This window comes from Triticum aestivum, chromosome 1A (genome assembly GCF_018294505.1).
Source record: "Triticum aestivum cultivar Chinese Spring chromosome 1A, IWGSC CS RefSeq v2.1, whole genome shotgun sequence".
Taxonomy (NCBI): Eukaryota; Viridiplantae; Streptophyta; class Magnoliopsida; order Poales; family Poaceae; genus Triticum; species Triticum aestivum.
In genome coordinates, this window is record NC_057794.1 from 454049611 (window position 1) to 454072286 (window position 22676).

The 22676-nt window shown below is 49.8% G+C and overlaps 2 protein-coding genes across 2 annotated transcripts; both read right to left on the minus strand.

The window, feature by feature from the left end:
* Positions 1 to 2133: 2133 nt before the first annotated feature.
* Positions 2134 to 5604, minus strand: LOC123055785 (probable mediator of RNA polymerase II transcription subunit 26b). The gene is made up of 9 exons (XM_044479647.1): positions 4449 to 5604; positions 4267 to 4335; positions 4103 to 4185; positions 3789 to 3844; positions 3535 to 3662; positions 3405 to 3432; positions 2937 to 3316; positions 2716 to 2857; positions 2134 to 2625 (listed from the first exon to the last, which is right to left on the minus strand). The coding sequence occupies exons 1-9, from the start codon at positions 5049 to 5051 to the stop codon at positions 2501 to 2503; spliced, it is 1614 nt and encodes a 537-aa protein (XP_044335582.1). The 5' UTR covers positions 5052 to 5604; the 3' UTR covers positions 2134 to 2500.
* Positions 5605 to 14817: 9213 nt separating this feature from the next.
* On the minus strand, positions 14818 to 18022 carry LOC123055795 (F-box/FBD/LRR-repeat protein At1g13570; the record flags this gene model as incomplete). Its single annotated transcript, XM_044479651.1, is given in 5 exon segments — positions 14818 to 15215; positions 15621 to 15911; positions 15996 to 16151; positions 16238 to 17122; positions 17587 to 18022. Coding segments are annotated over 3 exon segments (1302 nt in total). The 3' UTR covers positions 14818 to 15215; positions 15621 to 15626.
* Positions 18023 to 22676: the final 4654 nt, after the last annotated feature.

The window sequence follows — 22676 nt, forward strand, 5'->3', positions numbered from 1 at the left end:
TTCCCTCTGCCCAAAAATACTTGTCGTGGAAATGGATTTATCTAGACGCATTTTAGTTTTAGACACGTCCACTTTTATTCATTTCCGTGATAAGTAATTCCGGACAAAGGGAGTAATATATAGAACTCGTTAAAAATAGGGCATTCGTCCATTCAGTCTAGCTTTGCTATTTACTACTAGTAATTATTCTAAATGTATTTGCAATGTGAAGATCACTTAGTGCATAGCTTGTTGCATGTACATAAAACTACAAGCATGGGCGTCTCTATGCTAAAAACTGCCAAGTGCTGGCTTGTTTTCCCTTAAATCAATCCCCTCCATTGAATGCAAAATCAACGCTGGATTGGCGGCCGCATGTTACGGCGTAACTGCCAGTGGGTAAGTCACCTGATCCCAGTCCGTGCTAGCAGTAATCTTGATTGCTGGTACCAAACCGCCACGAACGGTTCCATTCCAGGCGCCGCTGTTTTAAAGACCGTGGCTCCCGTCCCAGCACCCGATCCCAACAAGCCCGACTTTTTCTAGCTTAGCCCGATCTCACCATCAGATCAGATGCCCCATCCAACAAACAGAATCAACCTACCGGTGTAGCAAGCACGTGACGTGCCACCACACTCCTCCCAGCAGTGGTCGTAGATAGTGCTTCTCCGAGTCACAACAGAGGGAAAATATCCAGTGATACTACCAGCCTCGCATTTCTCTCGTCTTTTCCCGTACCAGCACAAAATTTGCACTCCTATGTCGCGGTTCTTAGATAACTGGCAAATCCCTTCACATCACACAACTGTACGCACACACTTATTTTTCTTCCTTGGAAATTCCAGAGCGAGAATTGAGCAAAAGGGAGGAGCAACGCGCATATCGGCCGGTCGACATCTCCGAGCCCACTTCCGAGCTTGTTTAAACAACCGGCACCAATTAAAAGACGACGGTGAGGGCAGGCGTCATCGTCAGCTCAGCTCATGCTCAGCCCACCACCGCGAGCAAATCCGAGGCGGTACGGTGGACTGATTGGAAGGTGGGAGAGACTTTTGTGCCGTGCGGCACACCACCGTCCGTCTTTTTTGATTTGGAAGAAGGGGTCAAAGAAAGGGTGCGCCCAACCGAACCGCACATGCGCAGCCCAGTGGGGAATGGACTCCAAGCAACAGCGAAGGAGATTGATCGCAGATCGGCTGGCGTAGGACACGGAACGATTGCTACGTGCGACAGCATCCGTGTAGATAGATGTTGGCCTCGTGTGTCTGGCGAGTGCCCCTGCACGCATCCCTGGCACACGGCGACGACGATTTGTTCCTTTGCTTCCTGCACCTAAATTCTTTTCTTTTCTTTTCACGTGGCTTTCCCGGACGACCGTAGGCGATTCCTCGCACGGAAGCCCCCTGCTATTTCCGCAAAGACCATCCTCCCGTTTCCCTGCCAAGTTCACAGCATGTGCCGAGACGATAATAGTAGTACGAGTCTTGCTTGGAAGGTTGGTCTTAGCTTGAACCGCCAGGGATATTTAGTATAGCTGGTAACGCTGACCCAGCTATTTGCCAGATTCTGGAGCCAAACCAGACTGCTTGGTGGAACAATGGCCGGCTCACAAGTCACAAGCCTTGGATTGCTTCTACCGAACTAAAGAAAAAAATAGAAAAAAAAGATCCTTAATGGAAGTTGGAACATGCAACAATGGATAAGAAGAAGAAAGGAGGAATAAATGGTGCGCTGGCTTTCTTGGTTGTCTGCTCACGCTATTGCCCATCCTGACTGACCACTACGCTGGTGGAATCCACGCTACTCCCAAACGGCAATGCACATCTTCATCACTTTTTGCTCCCATCTTTTCCATACAACTAAGCAATTTCCCCGAGGATAACTTAGAAATTTGCAACCACATTGCATTTGCAGTGCGTAGAGACAGTTGACACTGACACTACTCTAACGAGCAGCAAGAACCCAAAGTCTGATCATGACCAAACAAGCACATTACCACCATTGGAGAGGATGGTTGGTGCAAAGGCTGACCTAAGCTTGCATGTGAGGAGCAAGTAGGCCAGCCACCGGATCATAATTGGTCCAGACTTGCAAAGAAGCAACGAATATGCCAAGAATGTCCACGGAATAAACTCATGTAAAATGTCCAGGATATGTGAAATGTACCGAATATTGATAATTGTTCTATCTGAGTATCTACAGCTTCCTTCCCAAGTAAAGTGGAAGAAAAATTAACCAGCCGATACAGGATGAACTACATGTCCACTCTCAGATTATCAAGACATGACTAAACTCTCCCGAGCCCCCAACGCAAGAGCGGAGAATGCATGCAAAGCAAAAGGCTTAACTTATTGCATCCAGCGCGACTCTCGCAACTTCAAGGATAACTCTCCATCAGAGGTGAAGGTGCTTATGTTCAAAAATATGGTTTTGGTCCTGGCAACCAAGTTCAGCTGCTTCCTTTTGGACCAGCTCAACATGGCGACAAATTCATCAGGTGAAGGAAAACATCACACAAGAATCAGCGCCGGCCAAGTACCCTACTTCTAATGTTATTCCTTGACTTCACCATAGGTTGCCTGGTGTTACTCTTGGGCTTTGGTATGTCGCCCAGCTCCATTACTTGTATCGTGCGCTGCTTCTTTGCTGTGGCGGATGGAAGAGTACAGTTAGGTAAACCACAAGATCATATATGCAATAAAAGAAAATATTGCAACAAAGAGGTATAACACGAACCATTTTCAGCTTCCTGGTAACGTTCCTGAAGCCTACGCTTGGCTACTTCCAACCTTACGTTGCTTTCCAAGCCATCCTGGGTCTTTGGCCTTGCCGACTCTAACCTGACTCCTGATGAAGGCTGTGCACGAAGCCTTGATTTCTGGAGTCAAAGGATAGATATAAGTCATGAGATCTTAAGCACCATCATAGCTTAAGTCTCAGTAGCATGTGATACTTACATCCACATGACCCATTGCAGGTTTTCTTTCGACGCCGAAGTGTTCCTGAGTCTGTTTGTACTTCATCTCACCGATGGGCTTCTGTTGAGTAGCCGCCTTCATTGGTCTCATAGATCCAGAATCAGAACTCAGGGGCCTGGATTGCTTGTTGAGCATGCCTTGGGGCTTGGCTTGCAAATTTGAACCTTGAGGTTTTTGCTGGTTTGTATGCCTCATTGGTGGTTCTTGCCTTGTCAATTCTGGTCTCCTGAACTGATCTCTTTCAACAGTTCCAACAGGTCGAGTAAGTTCTGGTTTTGACACAGTTGAATGGTTTACAGGCCTCCTGCCATTGTTTTCCCTCTTGTTTCCAAGGCGAGCATCATTGTTGTGTCTCAAGTCTGTCATAATATAATGTTAGTTATCACACAATCTATGGAGTGCTAGCATAGCAAGGGAAAACTAAGCAATTTGGGTAGTTGTACTCACTTCCATCTTCATCCATTTCGTCAAAGAACTTCAGGTTGCAAAGGCGAACAGGCAAAATAACAATGGAAGTTAATTAGCTTATTGTTCATCACTAAAACAATTCAGATAGCAGGAGTGGATATATTAGTACCTCAGAGAGTTGAATGGCAGTAGTCTCAGGTGCAAAGAATGCTCCTTCATCCAAAGGTGGAGAAGGAAGGCCTTCTTCTTCATCATCATCATCCACAACAGAAGGGTTTGAAGTTCCTGGGGAGTTGTCTGCAGGTAAAAGCAGCAATAATATAGTAAGCTAAGAGGCTTGCATCTGAGCATTCATTCACATAGAATTAACTCTGAAACTGATGGATGAAATAATGTAACATTGGACAAATTCAGATCCTTTACCTGCAAGGGCAACGTTGGTAGTACTGACCCACTCATCAACCAAAATTTTCCAATCCCTGGAAACACAAAAAGCAACTGAAGATGTCAACAATAGTTTACAAGATTGCTTTGGACTCATGCTAACAAGGTAATTTTCTCATTTTTCTTTGGGATGGCGAACAAAGGTAAATGGTGACCATGTGGCAGTGCAGATGGACTGGTACTAGTCAAAATCTTTTCAGAACATGAGAAGTAATTTGCCTCACTGAACTCTTCAGATTCAAGCATGAACTAGTTGTATAAAACCAAACTAGATAAAAGTTCATGAAGCTTACTGAATGAGAGCCAGCGCGAGGTGACGAATCTGCTGCGAGCTGTGCTTCCGAAGGCCATTAACAGCCCTCCCAATCTCGGTAGCCTATGATGAACAGCCCCAAAGATAAGCAAACCAAATAGCAACAAAACCAGATATCTCATATGCGGTATGCAAGATAGGTACCTTAAGCGTGGAGACGGACAATTGCATCAGCTGCAGCCTCCTAAGTGAGTCGAACAGAGTAGCATCCGACTGCAAGACACCATTTGTGTTTTAGTTCAGATCAATGCTAAGTGCTCACTAGAGTTGACAAATAACAGGTTTAGCAATATGAATGGAAGAAGTGCACAGATAGGAGTCCATACATGGTCTTGCTTGTGCAGGAGGAGCTCCTTGATGCGGATGACCTCCCCAACGATCTGCGACTCCTCATCGATCTCGTTGGTGAGGGCCTCCAGCTCCTCAGCCTCCGGGTCGTCATCCTCTGCGTGGTGGTCCTCCTCCGCCGGCACGGCCGCGTCCTGCTCCTCCTCCTCCTCCTCGTTGTCGTCGTCATAGTTGTGGCCGTAGTTGCTGGCGGCGGCGCGGCGGAGGCGCTCGTCGTCCTCAGAGTCAGAGTCGTCGTCCTCGCTGATGCCGCCGCCGAGCGCCCCGCCCCCGGGCGCGCCGAGGCTGCTGCTGTCGACCTTGCAGTCCTTGTCGGGGACGCGGCGCACGCTGCCCTTGTCCTCAGCGACGGCGGGCGTGGCGGGGGGCGCGGAGCCGGTGCTGGCGGTGCAGCCGTGGCAGGAGGAGGGGCGGGCGAGGAGCGCGTTGAAGAGCCGCTCGGCGATGCGGTCGCGGCGTCGCAGGAACTCCTGCGGCTCGTCGGCGGCGGCGACGAGGATGGCCTTCTCGATGGCCTCGCAGATGCCGACGCCCGCGCCCCGGAAGAAGCCGCGCCACCGGTCGAGCCCGTCGTCGGCCATCGCCCCCGAGATCGGGCCGCACAGGACGGGAACAAACAGCTAGCACCACCAGAAGAACCGATGCTCCGCCGATTACCTCGGGCGGGTTCCCCCCTTGCGAAATTATTACTACTACGCCGCGGCCGAGAATCTAATCCCAGCCCCCGATCGCGAATCCGATGCGCCCCGGAATCCGGCGATCGTGAAAGCGAAATTCGCCGGAAAAATATCAAATCAAATCGAGAAACGGGGAGGGGCGAGCAGGAACGAATCGAGAGAACCGAGTCGAGTTAGGTTCGCTGGGTTGCTTGGCCCCCAAGGCCCGGTTTCCGTGAGGATTTCTGCGGCGGCGGCAGGAAGAACCTTACCAAATCCTATCTGGCCCTTGCGGAAAGGGGGAGGTAGGGTAGGGTAGGGCTGGGCGTGGGCGGGGTGGGAGGAAGAAGACGGTGCGGCTGGGCTGGGCTGGGGGGAGAAGGCCAGGCGAGGCTCGCGAGGGCGATGCGAACACCGGGAAGGGTCGGGACGGGGATGGGGACGGGGCGGGGCGGGTGGATAGGGACGCGGATGGCAGGGTACGCTACGCCACGCGAGACGCGACCCGAGCCCACGAGGACTGCCAGCACCGGCACGCACGCACGCCGCAGCTAACTAAACGAGAGCTACCAGTACTGGATGCGACGACCCCTCCCGGCTCCCGCCCCGTGGCCCAAAATACGCGCGGTAAAACAAACCGGGCCGCGTCACCGGTTCGGGTCGCTTCTTTTCCTTTGGCAGCGGTCGCAGGAACCCTCCTTTTCCTTCTGTAGATAGATTCTGCAGAAGGGAGCGGGGCGACGCGGCTTCTTTGGTTTGACCCCGCCGAGCCGAGCCGAGTCGACATGCACTCTCTTTCTCCCGCCTCCCCTCCCCTGCCCTGGTTTTGTTTAGCGGTGCTATACTAGTTTGGTACTGGCATTAACTACTTCGATCGCTGCCCATGATTTACTCCATTATTATCGGCACTGCCAATTGATTGCCTACTTTCCTTCTCATCTCATCTCATCACCAAATATCCCTCCAAATCAATCAAGCATAAATGTTCACTCCTCCAGTATTGATTACTGAAATGATTTTGGCTTCGGGCAGTAGTATTTCTTTTCGAAAATCCGGCATCATGAGAGCTCAGTCCATATTCTCTTCAAAAAAAAAAGAAAGATAGAAACGTTCTGGAGCCCACCACGGGTCCATGACAGCCCAGTTACCTTGTGTAGACTCTAGTGTGGTTTTCTCTTTTAGCTACAGCAGGGGTGGACCGTTGCGGTTAACGCCCTTGGCTCGGCTCCAGCGGTTGCTTCCAAAATGGCCCAGGCAACCGTATCCCCCGGTTGTTCCACGGAGGGATTCTCCACGCGCAAGTGGCATGTGTTTCTTGCTTCCTTTCGGAGGGAACATGTGGCTCTTGCTACCCCTGGCTGAGCTCGGTGCACCACAGACTTTTCACTGCTTCAGTTGTGACCTTGTGGCTGCCTCTCCTCTGGGGCCAACTGCACGGCAAGAGCAGAAAAACGGTGCGTAGTAAACGTGGTTAGAGCATCTCCAGCCGTTGTGTCACCCACAAGGCGTTTTTTCGACCTTCTAAGAAGGCCCCGGCGCTAATTTAGTCTTTGGGTGCAAAAAAAATTCAGCCGTTGTGCTCCCCAGGTCACCGTTTCTTCCTGGACCACCGTGGCCATTGCCGGAGTTCGGTCCACCCCGACGTGCCTAGCCCCTCTCCCCTCCTCCCAACCTGTTCACGAACTCCCCCTCACTCCCGCAGCTCGCCCCACCCACTTGCCCTCGCCGGAGCTGGCTATTCCACCGAAAACCATCACCACCGCCGCCGCCTCTGTAACCTCCTGTCACCGCGGCCTCCCCTCCGTTCCATCCCTCCTCACTGCCCCCTTGGCCTCTGAACGGGTGCGTCTCGTCGCCCCAGTCCCGCCGGTGTCCTTATATCAGCCGGAGCCCGTCAGAGTTACCCGCACCGTCGAAGACCACCGTCGCCTGCCTGCCTCTGTTTCTCATCTAGCGCCGCCCGTTGCCGCGTCCCAGCGCCTTCCCGCGCCTCCCTCTGGCCGGGAACGGGTGCGGCGGGCCCCTCCGCGGCCGCCGGTGTGCTCGGCTCGGCCGGAGACGGCAGGAGCCGGCCGGCCCGTCGCCGGCTTCGCATCTCCCCTCCGCTCCTCTGTCTCTGGTTGGGTGGAGCCGGACGCAACACGGAGGCGAGCAGGCATGGAGCGGCGAGGAGAGGAGCAAGGCCGGCGAGGGAAGATGCGGGGCGATGGAAGGAAGAGAGAAAGGAGAGGAGAGAGGGGAGAGAGAAGGGCTGCAGGTGGGCCTGCGCATGCAAAAGGCGATCGCCGGCGTTCCCAGCTGCCCCGCAGGGAGCTGGGTGTGGGGTGGGCGTGCCGGCCGTAACATTCGCTAAATCCGGCAAAAAACGAGGTCCTGGATGCATGGCTGGGACGTTTTTTACAACCGGCGCTAAAAAGTGCTCCTGGGGGGCTGGAGATGCTCTTAGTCATGAGTTGAGGTATTTTTGCGTACACTATATTTTTCTTCCTCTCTTCTTTTGCGATGTATTTTTTTTCTTCCTCTATGAATGAGACTGCTAGCTCTTGGGTGTATTCTCCAAGAAAATAAACCACAATAGAAGAAAGTGGGAAAATAAATCATATTTAAGTTATCAAAAAAAAATTAACACAGTACAGACGCAAGCGCTCATATACACGCGCATACACTCACCCCTATGAACCCCTCCGAAAGACTGAGACGACATATCATTTTGAAATTTATGAAGTCACCGTAGGCACTTCGTCGTCGACGGGAACGTCTCCTCCCACTGAATGTGCACCACCGGAAATCCTGAATTAAATCCAGAAATAAATGCGAGCACTAGGATTTGAACCTTGGTGGGCTGGGGATACCACGGTCCCTCTAACCATCCAACCACATGTTGATTCGCTAAGCATATCATATTCTGGAGGTCGCTACTCGAGCAAGGCGGGCAGCGGCAGATCTTATTCCTCAGCGCCCTTTGCCCGTCGACGCAACGCCAGCGACGTCGCTAGCCCTTCTCGCCCGCCGCGCCACACCGGCAGCTCCGCTTAGGGATGGCAATGGGTAGGGTATGGGCGGGTACAACCTCCTCCTACCCAAACCCATATCCACAGGAACTTTCTATACCCACCCACTTCAATACCCATGGGTATAAACTGACACCCATGTCTATACCCATCGGGTATCTTATACCCAATGGGTATCCATTGGGTGCAATATGTAGCATTCCAATTCTTAAGAGGTAGAGAAATGAGTTCAAAATTCAAGTGATCATGATAGAGTAGTATAGTACAGATGCGGCCTCCTTCGGTGGGTGGTCTCTTGGAGGCATCAGAGGAGTATGTGCAACGGTTCGTGGAAGACCGACACGGTGGAAGACATTGGTCGGAATTGGGGATCGCTGGATCGAGACTTTGACAAGAGTCTGGTAGCGAAGAGTCAATATTTAATATTTTTTAGGAGTCACATAGGACGTAGGAGGAGTGGAGAGCAGGTGATTATGAGCCTTTGAGCCATGACTTGTTTAAGGAATACGAGATTTAGGGCAGAACCATATGAGTTAAATGTTAACCCCACATGTTATAGGTGTTATTTTTATTTATTAATTTTTTCTGGGTATCCATTGGGTTACCGATGGACACAATTTCTTACCAATGCCCTACCCATATATTTTGCGGGTAATGGATACCCATTCCCTGTGGGTACAAAATATCTCCAAGTGTTACCCATACCCACTATTTCCGGGTAAGGTATCTGCGGGTACCCATACCCATGGACAAAACTGCTATCCCTAGCTCCGCTCCGCCAGATACGCCACCAACCTCCAACACCCTCTAGTCCGGAAGTGGTATGCGACCATCGTTGTGTCCTCGTGCCCGCGCCAGGGGCGACTCGCATGAGGATGCCCGAGTCCGAGGCACGTGCAGCCCGACGCGAGCGACAACAGCGAGGGAGAGGGGGAGGCGATGTCGGCACGCTGGTGGATCCCAAGCCCGTGCTCCTCGCGTCGATTCTTCGCCGCACTCTGACGACGACAAAGACAGATGTGTGGCGCCTTCGCCGCAAGAATGCCAAGGCGCTCCGACTCGCCATCGAGTTGTCGAAGCGCGAGGCAAACAAGGAGGCGGTGGTGAAGGCGAAGGCGACTTGCCATGCGAAGGAGCACGACCGCCTGCTCCACAGGCTATCGGGCATTAGGTGTGGCTCCGACTCGGACCCAACACATGGCTGCACCTCCAGTTCTGACGACGGCGCATCTCCGCACCCCAACGCCTACAAGGAGGAGGGGCACAGCCGCGTCGACGATCGGAACGGGGAGGGCCCGGCGAGGAAATGGTGATTTCCTCCGCCCTTCCCTGTTACGTTTATGTTTTAGCTATGTTTTAAGTTCGCAGTATGGATTTGCTGTTGAATTCTGATGAACTATGCTTCTTTTGTCCGGCGATGCAAAGTTGATCCGATGAACTGCATGTTGTTGATTGTGTTTACATAGCGTTGAATGGGTTGTATGGTTTTGAGGATTCGAATATGAGGGACGCGAGTGTGAAAGCTATCAAGATGCATAGGCATCTGAGAGTCTGGTTTTGCAACCTTTGCCTATGAATGTTCTTATAATGGCCATCTGCAATGAGTAGATGGTTTCTTTGAAACTTACAATAAGGTTAGGGTTACTGCATCAAAGCGATTGGTGATGACACCAAAAATGCTAGACGTACGAGGTTATACAGGCTTCTACAGACCCTTTCCTAACCAATTAAACATGCCCCCCCCTGATTTTCAGGTGGGTGGGGCCCCTCCCACCCCTTTGTTCAATCACACTTTGCCACCTTGAACGAACCCTCTGAAACCCTGCAAGGCTCCGTCGATGTAGCATCTCTGGTGATGACACTGGCGTCTGTAGTTTTTTTTTTGATATTAAAACTTTATTTCTCAAATAATGGCAAGATCGTTTACAATTTGATGAGAAATAAAGTCCGGACACTCACTGTCCCAAACCAAAGAAGATCTAGAGCTAAGAGAATTCTTTGCTATGCTATCAGCCACAAGATTTGCCTCTCTAAAACAATGAACTACATCAACATTAGAGAAATTAGCCCCAAGATGCTTACTCTCCATATAGATAGCAACATCATGTCCCTGGTAGTTCTCCTGGTTGATGATCTCGACTGCATTGAGGCTGTCTGATTCGACAATAAGAGATGTACATCCAATGTTCAATGCTAGAAGAAAGCCATTACGGATCGCGTTCACTTCGGCAGAATCAGCAGAAGTTACACTGGCGCTTGTAGTTGGCCTAACGAAATGCTCTCTTCTGGTCTTCTCATCGTTGTATCGTGTGCGTGGTGTCAGGTCGGCTGATGCCTTGTGTGTTGTGACATGTTCCATGACCGTCACGTGGGTGATTGTACCTATTTCCCTCATATTTTCTCAATTAATCAGACATGATTCCATGACCGTCACGTGGATGATTGTACCTATTTCCCCCACACTTTTCGTCAATTAATCAGACATGATTCCCTTGTAGTAATAGTTAATGAGCCGGGGCAAAATCCTTTTTTTTTTGAAGGGGGATAGGGCAAAATCGTTTGTTGTGACAGCCAAATTGGCTGCTAGGCTCGCGGCAGAGTGAGCTAAGCGCATCTCCAGCCGCGTCTTCAAGAAGGCCTCCCAGGTATTTTTTCGTCCGTCGGCGCCAAATAATCGGCCCAGTCGCGCCTTCGAGAGCCCAGTTTTCGCCGTCTCGGGCCGAAATTGACGCCGGTGGACCCAACCCGAACCCGGCGCGCTGGGGGTCGCTCGGGGGCGCCGGGCGAATCATTTTTGGCGCGAAGAGCCGCGGGCCCGCCTCATCAGCGACTCTACCCTCTTCTCGCCCCTTCGTCGTCCTCATCGTCTCGTTTCCCGCGACGAATCAATGCCAAAGCTGCCGCGCGCTGCCGCGCCGGTCAGCCTCCATTGATGCCTCACGGGCGGCGTAGTGAAGGTTGGGCGACGCGTCCCTCGGCCGCCACGCAATCACGCCACGCGTAACGCGCCGGCCAAGCCTACCACGCGGCGTCTCCGCCTATAAAAGCCGACTGCAAGCGCGCCGGAGAGACTCACCCCGATCATCCACCGACGACGCGCTCATTTCTTCCCCTTTCCTCCTCTCGCCGTCACCAGTTGAGAAAGTATGGCCGAGCGTTTCCCAGGCGACGGCGCGGCGGCGAACGGATTTGGGTGCCGTCATTTACACGAGGACGAGGCTCGCCTCCTTTTCGAGGCCGAGTACCCGGTCCCGCCGGACATGCGGGTGCCCGGGGCGTAAAGGATCAGCGCCGGCGGCGTGCCGGTGCTCCCGGTACCCACCGGCGCGGCGCGGCGTGCGGAGATCGCACGCATCCGCTCATCCCTGCCGCGTGCGGCGAGGGAGGGGCCCCGGTACGTCCCCGACAGCCCAATCTGGGAGCCGTACTTCCGCCGCCGGCACGACGAGCAGCTCGAGGCCACCAACGGCGTCGTGCCCTCCGGCAGGTTCAACGCCGCCGTCCGGCGTCGATGGTGGGGTGTGCCCGGGCACACGTTGGAGTCCGTCCTCGAGTACATCGAGGGCGGCAACACGCCGCGCCTCGAGTACCCCGCTCCCCCGTCCTTCTCACGCCGCCGGGGAAGGAGCCGAAGCTCCTGGACGCCGAGGCGCATGGAGACCGGGGTGTCCTCCTCCTTGTCCGGCGGCTCTCCCTGCCTCCACCTCCGCCCCGTTAAGCCGGAGCTCCAGGACACGCCTGTCAGCGTGCGTACCCGCAGCTCCGGCGCCCTCGTCGAGCCCAAGGTGGAGTCCAGCCTCCCCCCGGAGTACAAGGAGATAGCTCGGCGCGGCTTCTCCGACGAAGACGCCATGCGGTGGTCGCGCGACGACTACGTGCGCGAGGAGATGGTCCGGCAGCGCCGGGCCCTGAAGGAGATCGCCGCCCGCAAACGTGGGCGCGAGGACGAGGACGGTGCCGTCGTCCAACCCGCCGCGCCAACCGGGGGAGGGATGCAGCAGGGACGACGGAGGCGTAGGCGGGGGCGACGACGACGACGACGACGACGGTGACTACACGCGGTTCTACAACCTCCTCGGCATGTAGAACCGCATGGGCGGGCGGCGAGGCGGACGGTGAGGGAGACGGCGGGGGTAGCCCGCGGTAGTTTTTTTTTGTAAAATATGTTTAAATTTGAACGAACTCGCCCGTGTTTGCGTTGTGTTTGCGCCGAATTTAAATATTTTAAAAACTCGTGGGGGGGCGCGACTGGGGGGGCATCACACCCCCAATGCGCGGTTTAACACCGGTGCATCTTCAGGGGCGATTTTTTGCCTTTCCTGAAGGGCCAACGGCTTGAGATGCCCTAACCAGGAGTGAAGTCAAGTAAAGCAGCAAACACTTCCTTCTTCCCTTTTGCCCTAACCTTGAGATGCCCTCTTGCTGCAACCGCACGCCCAAATTCATGCGACCAAGATTTGACCATGGACCAAACACTTCCTTCTTCCCTTTTTCAAGATGGAAACACGTTCGTGTTGAGCGCTTTCATGAAACTATAAGCAAAGCCAGACCAAAATCCAGTGCCACATAAGACTCACACGGCGACATCATGTTGTAATCCAATTCGAAGAGCGGCATGTGTAACAAGGCTAGTCACAGTGGGAGTAATTTAGGTAGTAACATAGCGCACCTCAAGAATTTTTTGCTTATATGGCAAGTAGTTAATGAGAAGTAGTAATATAATATGTGACTGTAACATAGCGTTTTTTAAGATAACATGAGTCTACAAGCTATTAAATAAGGTCACATATGACGTTAGTACTATGTTACTTTGTACTAGGAAGGTAGTAACTTAGACTAATGTCATGCATATGACACTAATTTAAGTTACTCATCACTATGACCAGCCTAACAAACGCCGATTATCAGTCGGCAATCTTGCACAAATCACGACACATGCGTCGTAGTAGCACCAGCAGTGCCGTGGAGAGGGGGGAGCGCATGTGTTTCACCTGCTGCTGGAAGCCCAAAGGATAAACAAAAAATAGTGTGTACTCGTACAAAAAGAGGAGGAAGCAGCAGAGAACGACGAGCTAGTGGACCACGGCGAGGGAGGCCAGGCCCAGCCACGTGAGAGCCCGCCCGGAAAGCGGAGGCGAGGCACGCGGGAAAGTGCGGAAATTTTGTAGCGACGCCGGGCGCGGGCGAGCCGTGCCGCGCCTCGTGCGTACGCGGGCGGCGGGGGATACGGTTTTCAATCTCTCCTTTCGATTCCGCCCGCCCGCGCGTGAGCGGAGCGGTGACCTCAGGCACGAGGACGCTGCCACTGCTCTGAACGGCGGCAGGGTGGTCATCATGAACACGCGTACTGCTGCTAGATGCCCAGCAGCTTCTTCTCCCGGCAGCAGTACACCGAATTTAGCGCCATGTTCATCTCCTCGCGGTTTGAAATTTTCATGAGCTTCCCTGCCACGCCCCTTCTCTTGACCCAAGGTTCGAAACAAACTAGAGTGTTTGTCTGAATTTTGACAGTGATTTCCGGAGTAGTTTTAGGCGTGCCAATCTGAACAGCTGAAGACAGTGCTTCCTGGAGCTATCACAGGCAGCTAGCTGGTTGTTGTGAGATAAAATTGACATCTACTATTGTTTTCTGGGGCAAACAAATTGACATCTACTTGGTCTTGTCTCCAATTTGGAACGACTAGTCTCCAGTTTGGCAGCCGACACACCCGCGTCATATCTTCACGCACTTGGTCTCAGGACCCGGCGCCCGCAGAATTATTTTATCACAATCTCGCTAACCGCTTCTAAAAAGACGACTCATCATGGCAATTAACTACTCAACCAACTGCCCATAACCATAAGCTATCTTCCTTTACCAACTATTAGTATGGTGTTTGCCAATCATGCGTTGGTCAAGCTTGAAATGCATTTTTGTTTTTGCGCGTTCCACTTGGAACATTTCCTGCTGTACAGACAGGTACTACAGGTTGAAATAATTATCACAACCAAGAAACTCTAATATGGTACTACTGTGATTTTATTTATTTATTTTTGTAGAAATCAACTTGATTCTGTCAATGCTTTGCACTGCTGTAGCAAACAGTAGCGCTTAAGGTTTACAGCTCATGCTCACGGCGAGCTCATGCCTTACGAGATCACGCTGAAGCATAGAAGTGGGGTCATCCAAGTTCCAACCATGAGTTTGCTGACTGTTTGCCAAGTCTCGTCATGTTACTTTCGAGACTGGACTCGATCCTATCCTTGAGAGAACAGCATATGCTTAATATTTTCTTTAAGGGCAGCAAAGTTGACTGCAACAATTAGGAAAGCTGACTTTCTGAACTCTTAAGACAAACAAGTAGAGTCAATGAGTCGAAATCGTGCAAATTGAATTGCACGCTGTAATTCACTACGCGTTTTAAGGTGTGGAAAAATAGTCAAGTCAAATAGGTTAGGTAAAAAATTTACATATCTCGGGTTAAACGGATGGTCCTCCTTTTGCTCATTGGCGCAGAGCCAATGTAGACAAACCGAACTTGACCTGGGAAATCCGACTGAAGAACTTCTAGTAGTACGACCGAGAGCGGCCAATTTCCTTTTTCTCTCTGTGTGTGTGAGATGCAAAAAATTGCACTCTCAAAAGTCAAAAGGCGGGAACAGTTCAAAACAGGAAGACCGCGAGTTACTGGACCATTTACTGGGGGTGGCAACCAGTGAAGTTTATCATACCAACTTTACCAGGCAAGAGACATAACAGAGGACCTAAGTGACCCATAGGAATACACTGAGAGTACCCAGCATTCAAATTTGGAAATAAGCTGCATAGCACAAGTTAAGCTGACAAACATTTTCTTTCTGAACTTTGACACAACAGGTAAGCAACTCTTGAGGCAACACTGTTTTTCCACAGGAACACGGGGTAACTTCAACAACAAACTATGGGGATAACTCATGCCTGTATAGCCTAACTTCAGAGCTTGTGTCTTGCAAGATCGCACCAAACGAGAGCAGTAGAGTCGTTAGAGGTTCCCAACACAAGCTTCATACCGTTCCTTCCAATGGTCTTGACTTGTTCCCTCAGAGGTTGGACTTGATCCTATCCATGGAAACAGAGTAGAGATAAAACATTAGAGTGGCGAAGTTGACCTGCCCAAGACCAAAAACGTATTCATAATACTGAACTGGAGTATAATATAAACAATTAGCCAATATGTTCATCTTCTACAAACACGTTCATGCTCAGAATTCTCCCTTGCGTGTTATCTCAAAGTCAACTAAAGGCAAACTGAAATTGGATAGCACTAAATTTCATATATGACCTAAAATGGTAGAAGAAATGTAAGTGACATGCCAGGTCTGAAGGTGATACTGCTATTTCCAAATTGAATATATGCAATTCTTCTACAGATTCGCATGAAAACTGAACCTACTTTAATGTAAGTAACTGAACAGACGAAGAAATGTAAATATTTTCCCTTCAATAGAAAAACGTAGCCTGCACCTTTTTCTAGTGGGGGAAACAAGCCTCAAGAATCAATATTTCTGCATCCTTTGATGCTCTTCTCAGCTTCAGGAGATTTTTTAGGACAGTTCTGTCCAATCCCTTGTCGATTATTCCCACTTTTCTTAACACTGGTGCATCTTCAAGTAAAAGTTTCAAGAAGCCAAACTCCGCAAAGGAGCCAGTGAAGTCGAACAAACCAACTACTTCAACGTTCTGGAAGAGACAGACATCACGGTCTATTGATTCCCAGAAATGCACTCTTGGTACCATGGAATTCCTGGAAATGAGCTGCAAAGTACAGACTGTAAATTGAGCAAGGGTCCAATGGAAATTTATGATATGTAGCAAGTCAGAAGATTTCATCATCTGTACCTTTAGTTTGAAAAATCGCAGGTTGGGGGCATGCTGAAATAAGTACAAGGCAAAATTTGCTTCCTTGAGATCACCGAGATTGATCTCCAGGCTTATCTCTGTCAGCCGGTTGAATAATTTTGGCTGCTTGAGAATCAGAAATTCACGTTCTACGCACTGAAATGGCAATAGGCCCCCAAACATAATAAGAAACAGTGAAATAATAAGCACTAAGCGAAAACTTTGCCATCACAGTTTCTTACCTCAAGGATGTGTCCATGAAACCTAATAGTCTCAACATCTGAAAGAGAAGCAATAAATGGAGAAAGATTGAAGTTGCATCTGGTTGTCGAAGCACCATCTGTGTCAGAACTCAGTTCCAGTCTGATCCATACGGAAGTAAGATAAGGAGCATGCAGATTGAGGTGTGTAAACCAGCCTTCAATTTTTAGCACCTTGAGCTTTGTTGAACGAATATTTATATTGGATTGGCTGCACAATCCACGAATATTAAGTTTCTCCAAATTCGGGCAACTCGCTACTAAATCCCCTAAACTGTTTCCTTCCACGGTAACATATTCTAGACGAAGAGTATGCAATTGTTTGAAGCCTTTAGATGGAGGTGGCAAATGTAAACTAGTGAAAACACAAGCTCGCAGATACACATATTCTAGTTCATCGCAGGAGAAAAAACTAGACGGGACCTTGTAACTGTCACGTATACTTGTCTGAAGTTGAATCTCCTTAATCTTATTTCTTGACAGCATAAGCATCCAACGGTAAAGGTGTCCTCCAGTGGATACCATTTCATTCGCTACGGTATTCAGGCAAAACTTCAGAATTGGGCCGTTGTGGAGGAAGAGAAACATATCAGTGAACTTAAGAAATCTGCGGTCATCGTCTGCACTATCATTTCCTGAAGCGAAATCAGCTGTCCTGAACATCAGTTCGGTCATTGAAGCCCATGTGTACCTCCAAGTCCTTGACAAGAGGCATGTTCCAACAGCTTCTTTTATTGGCAGACAACAAAGGATTTTGTCTCTGAGAGCTTCGGGTAGATTGCTGATGATATCTTCATCCACAACAGACTTACATATCTTCGTTGGGGAACTCCCATGGTCCATTTGGTACACTTTTACTGTGAGAGCCTGCATGTAATGTGGCACAAGATAACCTATTAATCTCTAACATGCCACACATTATAAATGGGACACTAGAAAGGGGAGCAAGAGGAGACAGTCCGGAATTGGATGCATTCCTCCTCTTGATATGATATTCTATTGTACTGAAAAGATGTACAAAAAATGTTTTAAGGAAGTAACGCCATATGAGAAATTTCACATCTCCACATGACAATTCATAGTAATCAGGCGAGCATTTCTGTTAAACACCCAGAAAAGGTTAATTCGCACCACTTTAATTAATTGGACATCGCAACATAATTTGCACCCCATTGTTGGTATAGACTCGTGAAATGATTCATATTACGATTCTCGGTTAAACACTTCATATATCCAGGTGGAATGAGCCATTGAAGTTGTCACTGTTCTAATTTCTGTTTTACCTACCTAAAGACGGAGCGAAGCCAAAGCGAGAGACGATCGGGCCTCACCTAGGGTTGGGGCAGCTGCCTCCGATATCTTCCTGTCCCCCGCTCTTGTTGGTTTTCGGTTGCTTTCTCCTGTCACGGCCGGCGGTGCGATCCTGGGGAGGCAGCACGGCGCGGCACGACACCGCGCCGGCCCGACCAAGAAAATACGGCGGCGGCCGGCCGGCGAGTGGATGCCGAGCAGGTGCTTGCGAGCCGCGGAAGAGTGTAAAACCTTTCTTTCTTTTCAATCGAGGAGTCCAAAATCTTGGATCCGGTCGAACCAGAGAAGCCACATTTTTTTCCTTGCCGAACACTTCTTATATATACACATTAATAAATATACAATATTAATTGCAATAAATGCGTATATGTGATATTAGGGAGGAAATTAATTGCACATTAATATTATGTATGATATCTTTACGCATTAATTTTTTTGCGAGGTATCTTTACGCATAATTAATATGATCAACACATGCATTTATTGTTGATATGATACTAGAAGTGAAGCCGCAATCTCAAAGCTAGAGAAATATGAAATAATTCTTACCAACCTAACAAGTTCAGTCTCTGACATTGGCATCGCCACACTTTCAACCCCCACTGATCACGCTGAATGTCATACAGCAAATTAGGCACATTGTCACCGTCGTAACCGCATAAGGAACACATATAGGCACAACATAATAGGGTCAAGATGGAACAAGCAATACTAAATTATGAATAGAGCAAAACATCAAAATTACAATGATGCAAGGACAAATATACCCTTAGCTCTCGGTGATTTGCACTAAAAGCAGCTGGTGCTGCCTGCTAAACAAAATTTCAGAGGTCAAAATCGATGCTAGATGCTAGGTTCACAATTGAAAATTGTACTATATCCTAGCGAGTCAAAGAATAAAGCATAAAATTAAACACAAAACAAGAATGGCTAACACAAGTCTTCTTTCTTTCTTTATGGGTCTCCTGCAATTAAAACTTCAGTGTTATAGTAGCAGCAGTTAACAGCGCAGTGCATTTCTCCATTGATCATTGTTCTCCTCTTTTCTCTTGTTCATGTATACCTCTAGAGTGTAGTTACCTGCTTCTATTTCAGTTTATAGGCCGCACTTTTGTGCATCTTGGTCTGCTAAAAAATAGAGGACCGAGAAAGGAAGAAAATGAATTTCTTTGTTGAACATAGGTAGATAGTATAGAGATATCGGTGTTTCCAGAACTAATTTTTCCTGTCAGTACTACAAGAGTCGTCTCAGCCTCTTGAAGCTTAATTAATTTCTACTTCTCTCGACCAGAGCATCATGTTGATTATTCCCCATCTTTGCATGTATTTCATGTTTCAACGGTCGCAGATTTCTGAGCAAGCTCACTCCTGTAAAATTACTCGCAACACTTAACCCCAACAGCCGCTTCACCTTCTTCAGCCATGCCGACTCCGTCATCCTCTCCAACCTGGACGACACAGTGGCCGCTAAAATCCGGACGAACAAAGCATGCACACTAAAACATTCCTCACTGTCATACACAAAACTCACCACCAATCCGGATGAACAAAGCATGCACACTAAAACATTCCTCGCTGTCATACCCAAAAGGCCAAAACTCACCACCCAATCCGGACGAACAAAGCATGCACGCTAAAAAATTCCTCACCTTAAGAACCCACTGTGGCTCTCATTTTGAAGAACTAACCTTAGGCAAGTTTGGCAACATTGTATGGCAAAGTGTGGCATTGCTAGGTCTAAAACCAAACGGCCCCTTAGTCTTCTTTCTTGTTGGCATGTACGAAATCAGGGTCTCTTTTCCAATAAGAAGCACGATATTGGACGACTCCTGTGACTGCAAGAAATCATTCAATCCAACATCATCTGCAAGAGATCGAAGAATTTTTTTATTTTCCATCACAGCATTCTACAACAATAGTACCAATTATCTCAATATCTCTGTGTGCAGACAACACCCAGCCCTGTCCTGTTTCTCCCCTGTTCATCCCTTCTAGCACAGAGCAGCAACTATCTAAAAAGAAAAGAAATTGCACAGTACATAAGCAGCACGCAACCACGAACAGCCACCGCGTGCCACTTGACCCCTCTCTCATCTCAATCAAATAAAATGGAGTACCTTGGGGAGAGGTTTCGGGAAGAGCTGATAATGGGGGAGACGCCGGGCGCTGCTTGAGACGCGTTCTTTGGTGTCATCGAGGGAGGGGAACCGAGGATGTTGGGGTTGAAGTTCCCAACGGCCTGCAAGAATCGCGTGCGGGAAGCGGATTTGGAAGGGGTCTTCGTCGCCGCCGTCCGTGGTCGAGGACGCGAGCTTGGACGGGTCTCGCTGCCCGCTGCCGCCGTGGCCGAGGATGCGAGCATCTCTACCACACCCTGTATAAGGCCGAACTTTTACAGTTTGCTGAAAAACGGTTTTACAGGCCGATTTGAGTTGTGCATGAATATGCTTTTTTATGGGTCGGTTACGCGAAGTCTGCTTGATCACAGCCCGCATCGTCTCGCAAACCGAAAAATTCCAATAAGTGAATTTGACAACAACTTCGACAATTGAGTTCAAATTCGAAGAATAAAACATAGTTCACGCGCAAATAAAAGCATAATTTTGTACGACCAACGCAAAAACAACGATCACGTCCATCATCATTTTGGTTGCTTTTCACCCGTCGTCGTGATCTTCACTCCGCACCACCGCCATTGATGCTATCGGCACCCCTGAATCCATCGTCGGCACTGGTTCCAACTTCGTCACTGAAAGCATCGCTGGGCGCACTGAATGCATCAGCGGCACTAGTTCTAACTCCTCATGGGAAAACATCACTGGCACCGAAACACCCACCGACCGCCGCTAGCATCATCCTCTTCAAGATGTCTCTCCTTGTCATATCATGTCGTTTTTTGGTGATGTCGTTCATGTAATCGCGGTTCAATATCATGATCCTGTTCTCTTCGGCAAGAAGCTTGGCCATGGCTTTGGTCTCAGCGGCATAGGCTCTTCTCTCCGCAATGGCTGCCTTGCGCAACCCCTCATCCTTGAGCAATTGCCATTTCTCTTGCTTCTCTCGTGCCTTCTTTTCGGCCAACTCTTTCTTTGTCTCCAGTGTCTTCGCTAACATCAACTCATTTGATTGCACCATGGAATCTATCTTGTCCCACAAGTTCGATGCTTCGTGTTCCCTCTTGATCTTCTCCTTTGTCTTCTTCTCACCATCGGGCTTGTTCAAGTTTCATGGGCCATCATCATCTTCATCTTCATCCATATTTGTAAGTGAACCTCTCTTCGGTGGGGATTCTCTGTCAATCAACTTCCACTTGTCACACCCTTTGAGCAAGTCCCAACAATGCTTTAGTTTAATTTTTTTGCCTTTGTAAGCTACCATGTCTTTGTATCCTTGTTGGACAATTTTCTCCTACACAATTAAAACAATGTCAAATGATGCAATCACTTCAAAAGGTACAAATGATTTGCACAACTTGGGACGTGAAAACGAACTCACATAATCGGATTCCACGGTTCCATTTGAAGGTGCATTGCAAACTTATTTCAAGCAAGCAGCCCAACGGCTACAAATCGGCTTGATCACGTCCCAACGACTTTGGAGTGACCGAAAGGTGTGTGGAGTCCTATTGGGATACTTTCCCATAATGCAGAAGTATTGATCTTTGATTCTTTGCCAATACCTCTTGGCGGTTTGAGATGTACCGGTGCAAGCATCAAGAGACACCGCACTCCAAGCCTTGATCAACATTTCGTCTTCCAACATCGTGTAGTTCTTTGATCTCCCGCCTATTTTTTTTTGCGCTTGCTCATACACCCCCTCATTTATCTCCTCCACTTCATCTTCACCACCGTGATTATCCACGCCACCCTCCATTTCATTGTAATCGAAATCAGCGAAGGGGGCTTGATCGATGTCGATGGTGTTGGTGTCCAACAAGTTGACGAACTCGGCAATGGCATCGTTCGAACCACCGCTACAATGAGTGACATCAAGTCACATGCTACCACAATGGCGAAAAGTGAAGCAAGTAGAAGTAATCGAAGATGCATACCTTCCGGCCATTTCATCGAACACCTCGCCTGCGGTGGAAGCAACGCCGTTGAATGGCATCGTCGGGGTACCTCTTGCCGGGGTGGAGGAAGAGGATGAAGGCACCGGCCTTTTCGTAGGAACCTTCTTGCGCTTCAGCCCGAAACCTTGCTCATCTTCTCCGACGGCGGTCGGGCAGATCGCGCAGCGGCGGCGGCGCCGAGCGCGCGTGCCTTCTCGGCGAGGCCAGCCGGATTTCCACCCTACATGACCAAGTTGCCCTATCGGTTGCGGGCAGGCGCGGTGGTGCCTTGAGCGATGGCGGGGGTGACATGGCCGAAGATGAGGTCTGCCATAGGGGATTGCGCGTGTGCGACATCCACAGTGACGGGGGACGGCTAGGAGGCTTCCATGGCGGCGAAGAATGGCTGGGGAAGATGGACTGGAGCGGGTGGAGGTGGGGCAATGGCGGCAAAGGGGGTGAGAAGCGGGAACGGCCGCGCGGAAATTTTCCTCGCGCCAAATCTCGCTGCGGATAGATGGCGAGCTCTGTTGGGAAATGTTGCATGGAACACAAAAAAATTATACGCACACGCAAGATCTATCCATGGAGATGCATAGCAATGAGAGGGAAGAGTATGTCTACGTACCCTCGTAGACCGTAAGCGGAAGCGTCTAATAACACGGTTGATGTAGTCGAACTTCTTCGCGCTCCAACCGATCAAGTACCGAACGTACGACACCTCCGCGTTCAGCACACGTTCAACTTGGTGACGTCCTCCGCCTTCTTGATCTAGCAAGACGACAAGGTATTGGATGAGTTCCGACAGCACGACGGCGAGGTGACGATGATGTGAAGCTATCTCCGCAGGGCTTCTCCTAAGCACTACGAAATATGACCGGGGGTGTAAACGGTGGAGGGGGCACCGCACACGGCTAAGCAATTTGTTCTCGGTCTGCTAGGCGCCCCCTCCCACATATATATAGGCAGGAGGGAGAGGGGAGAGGCCAAGGGGCGCCCCAAGTAGGTCCGAATCCTACTTGGGCTCCTGCCCTTGGCCGCGCCCCCTGCCATATTTGT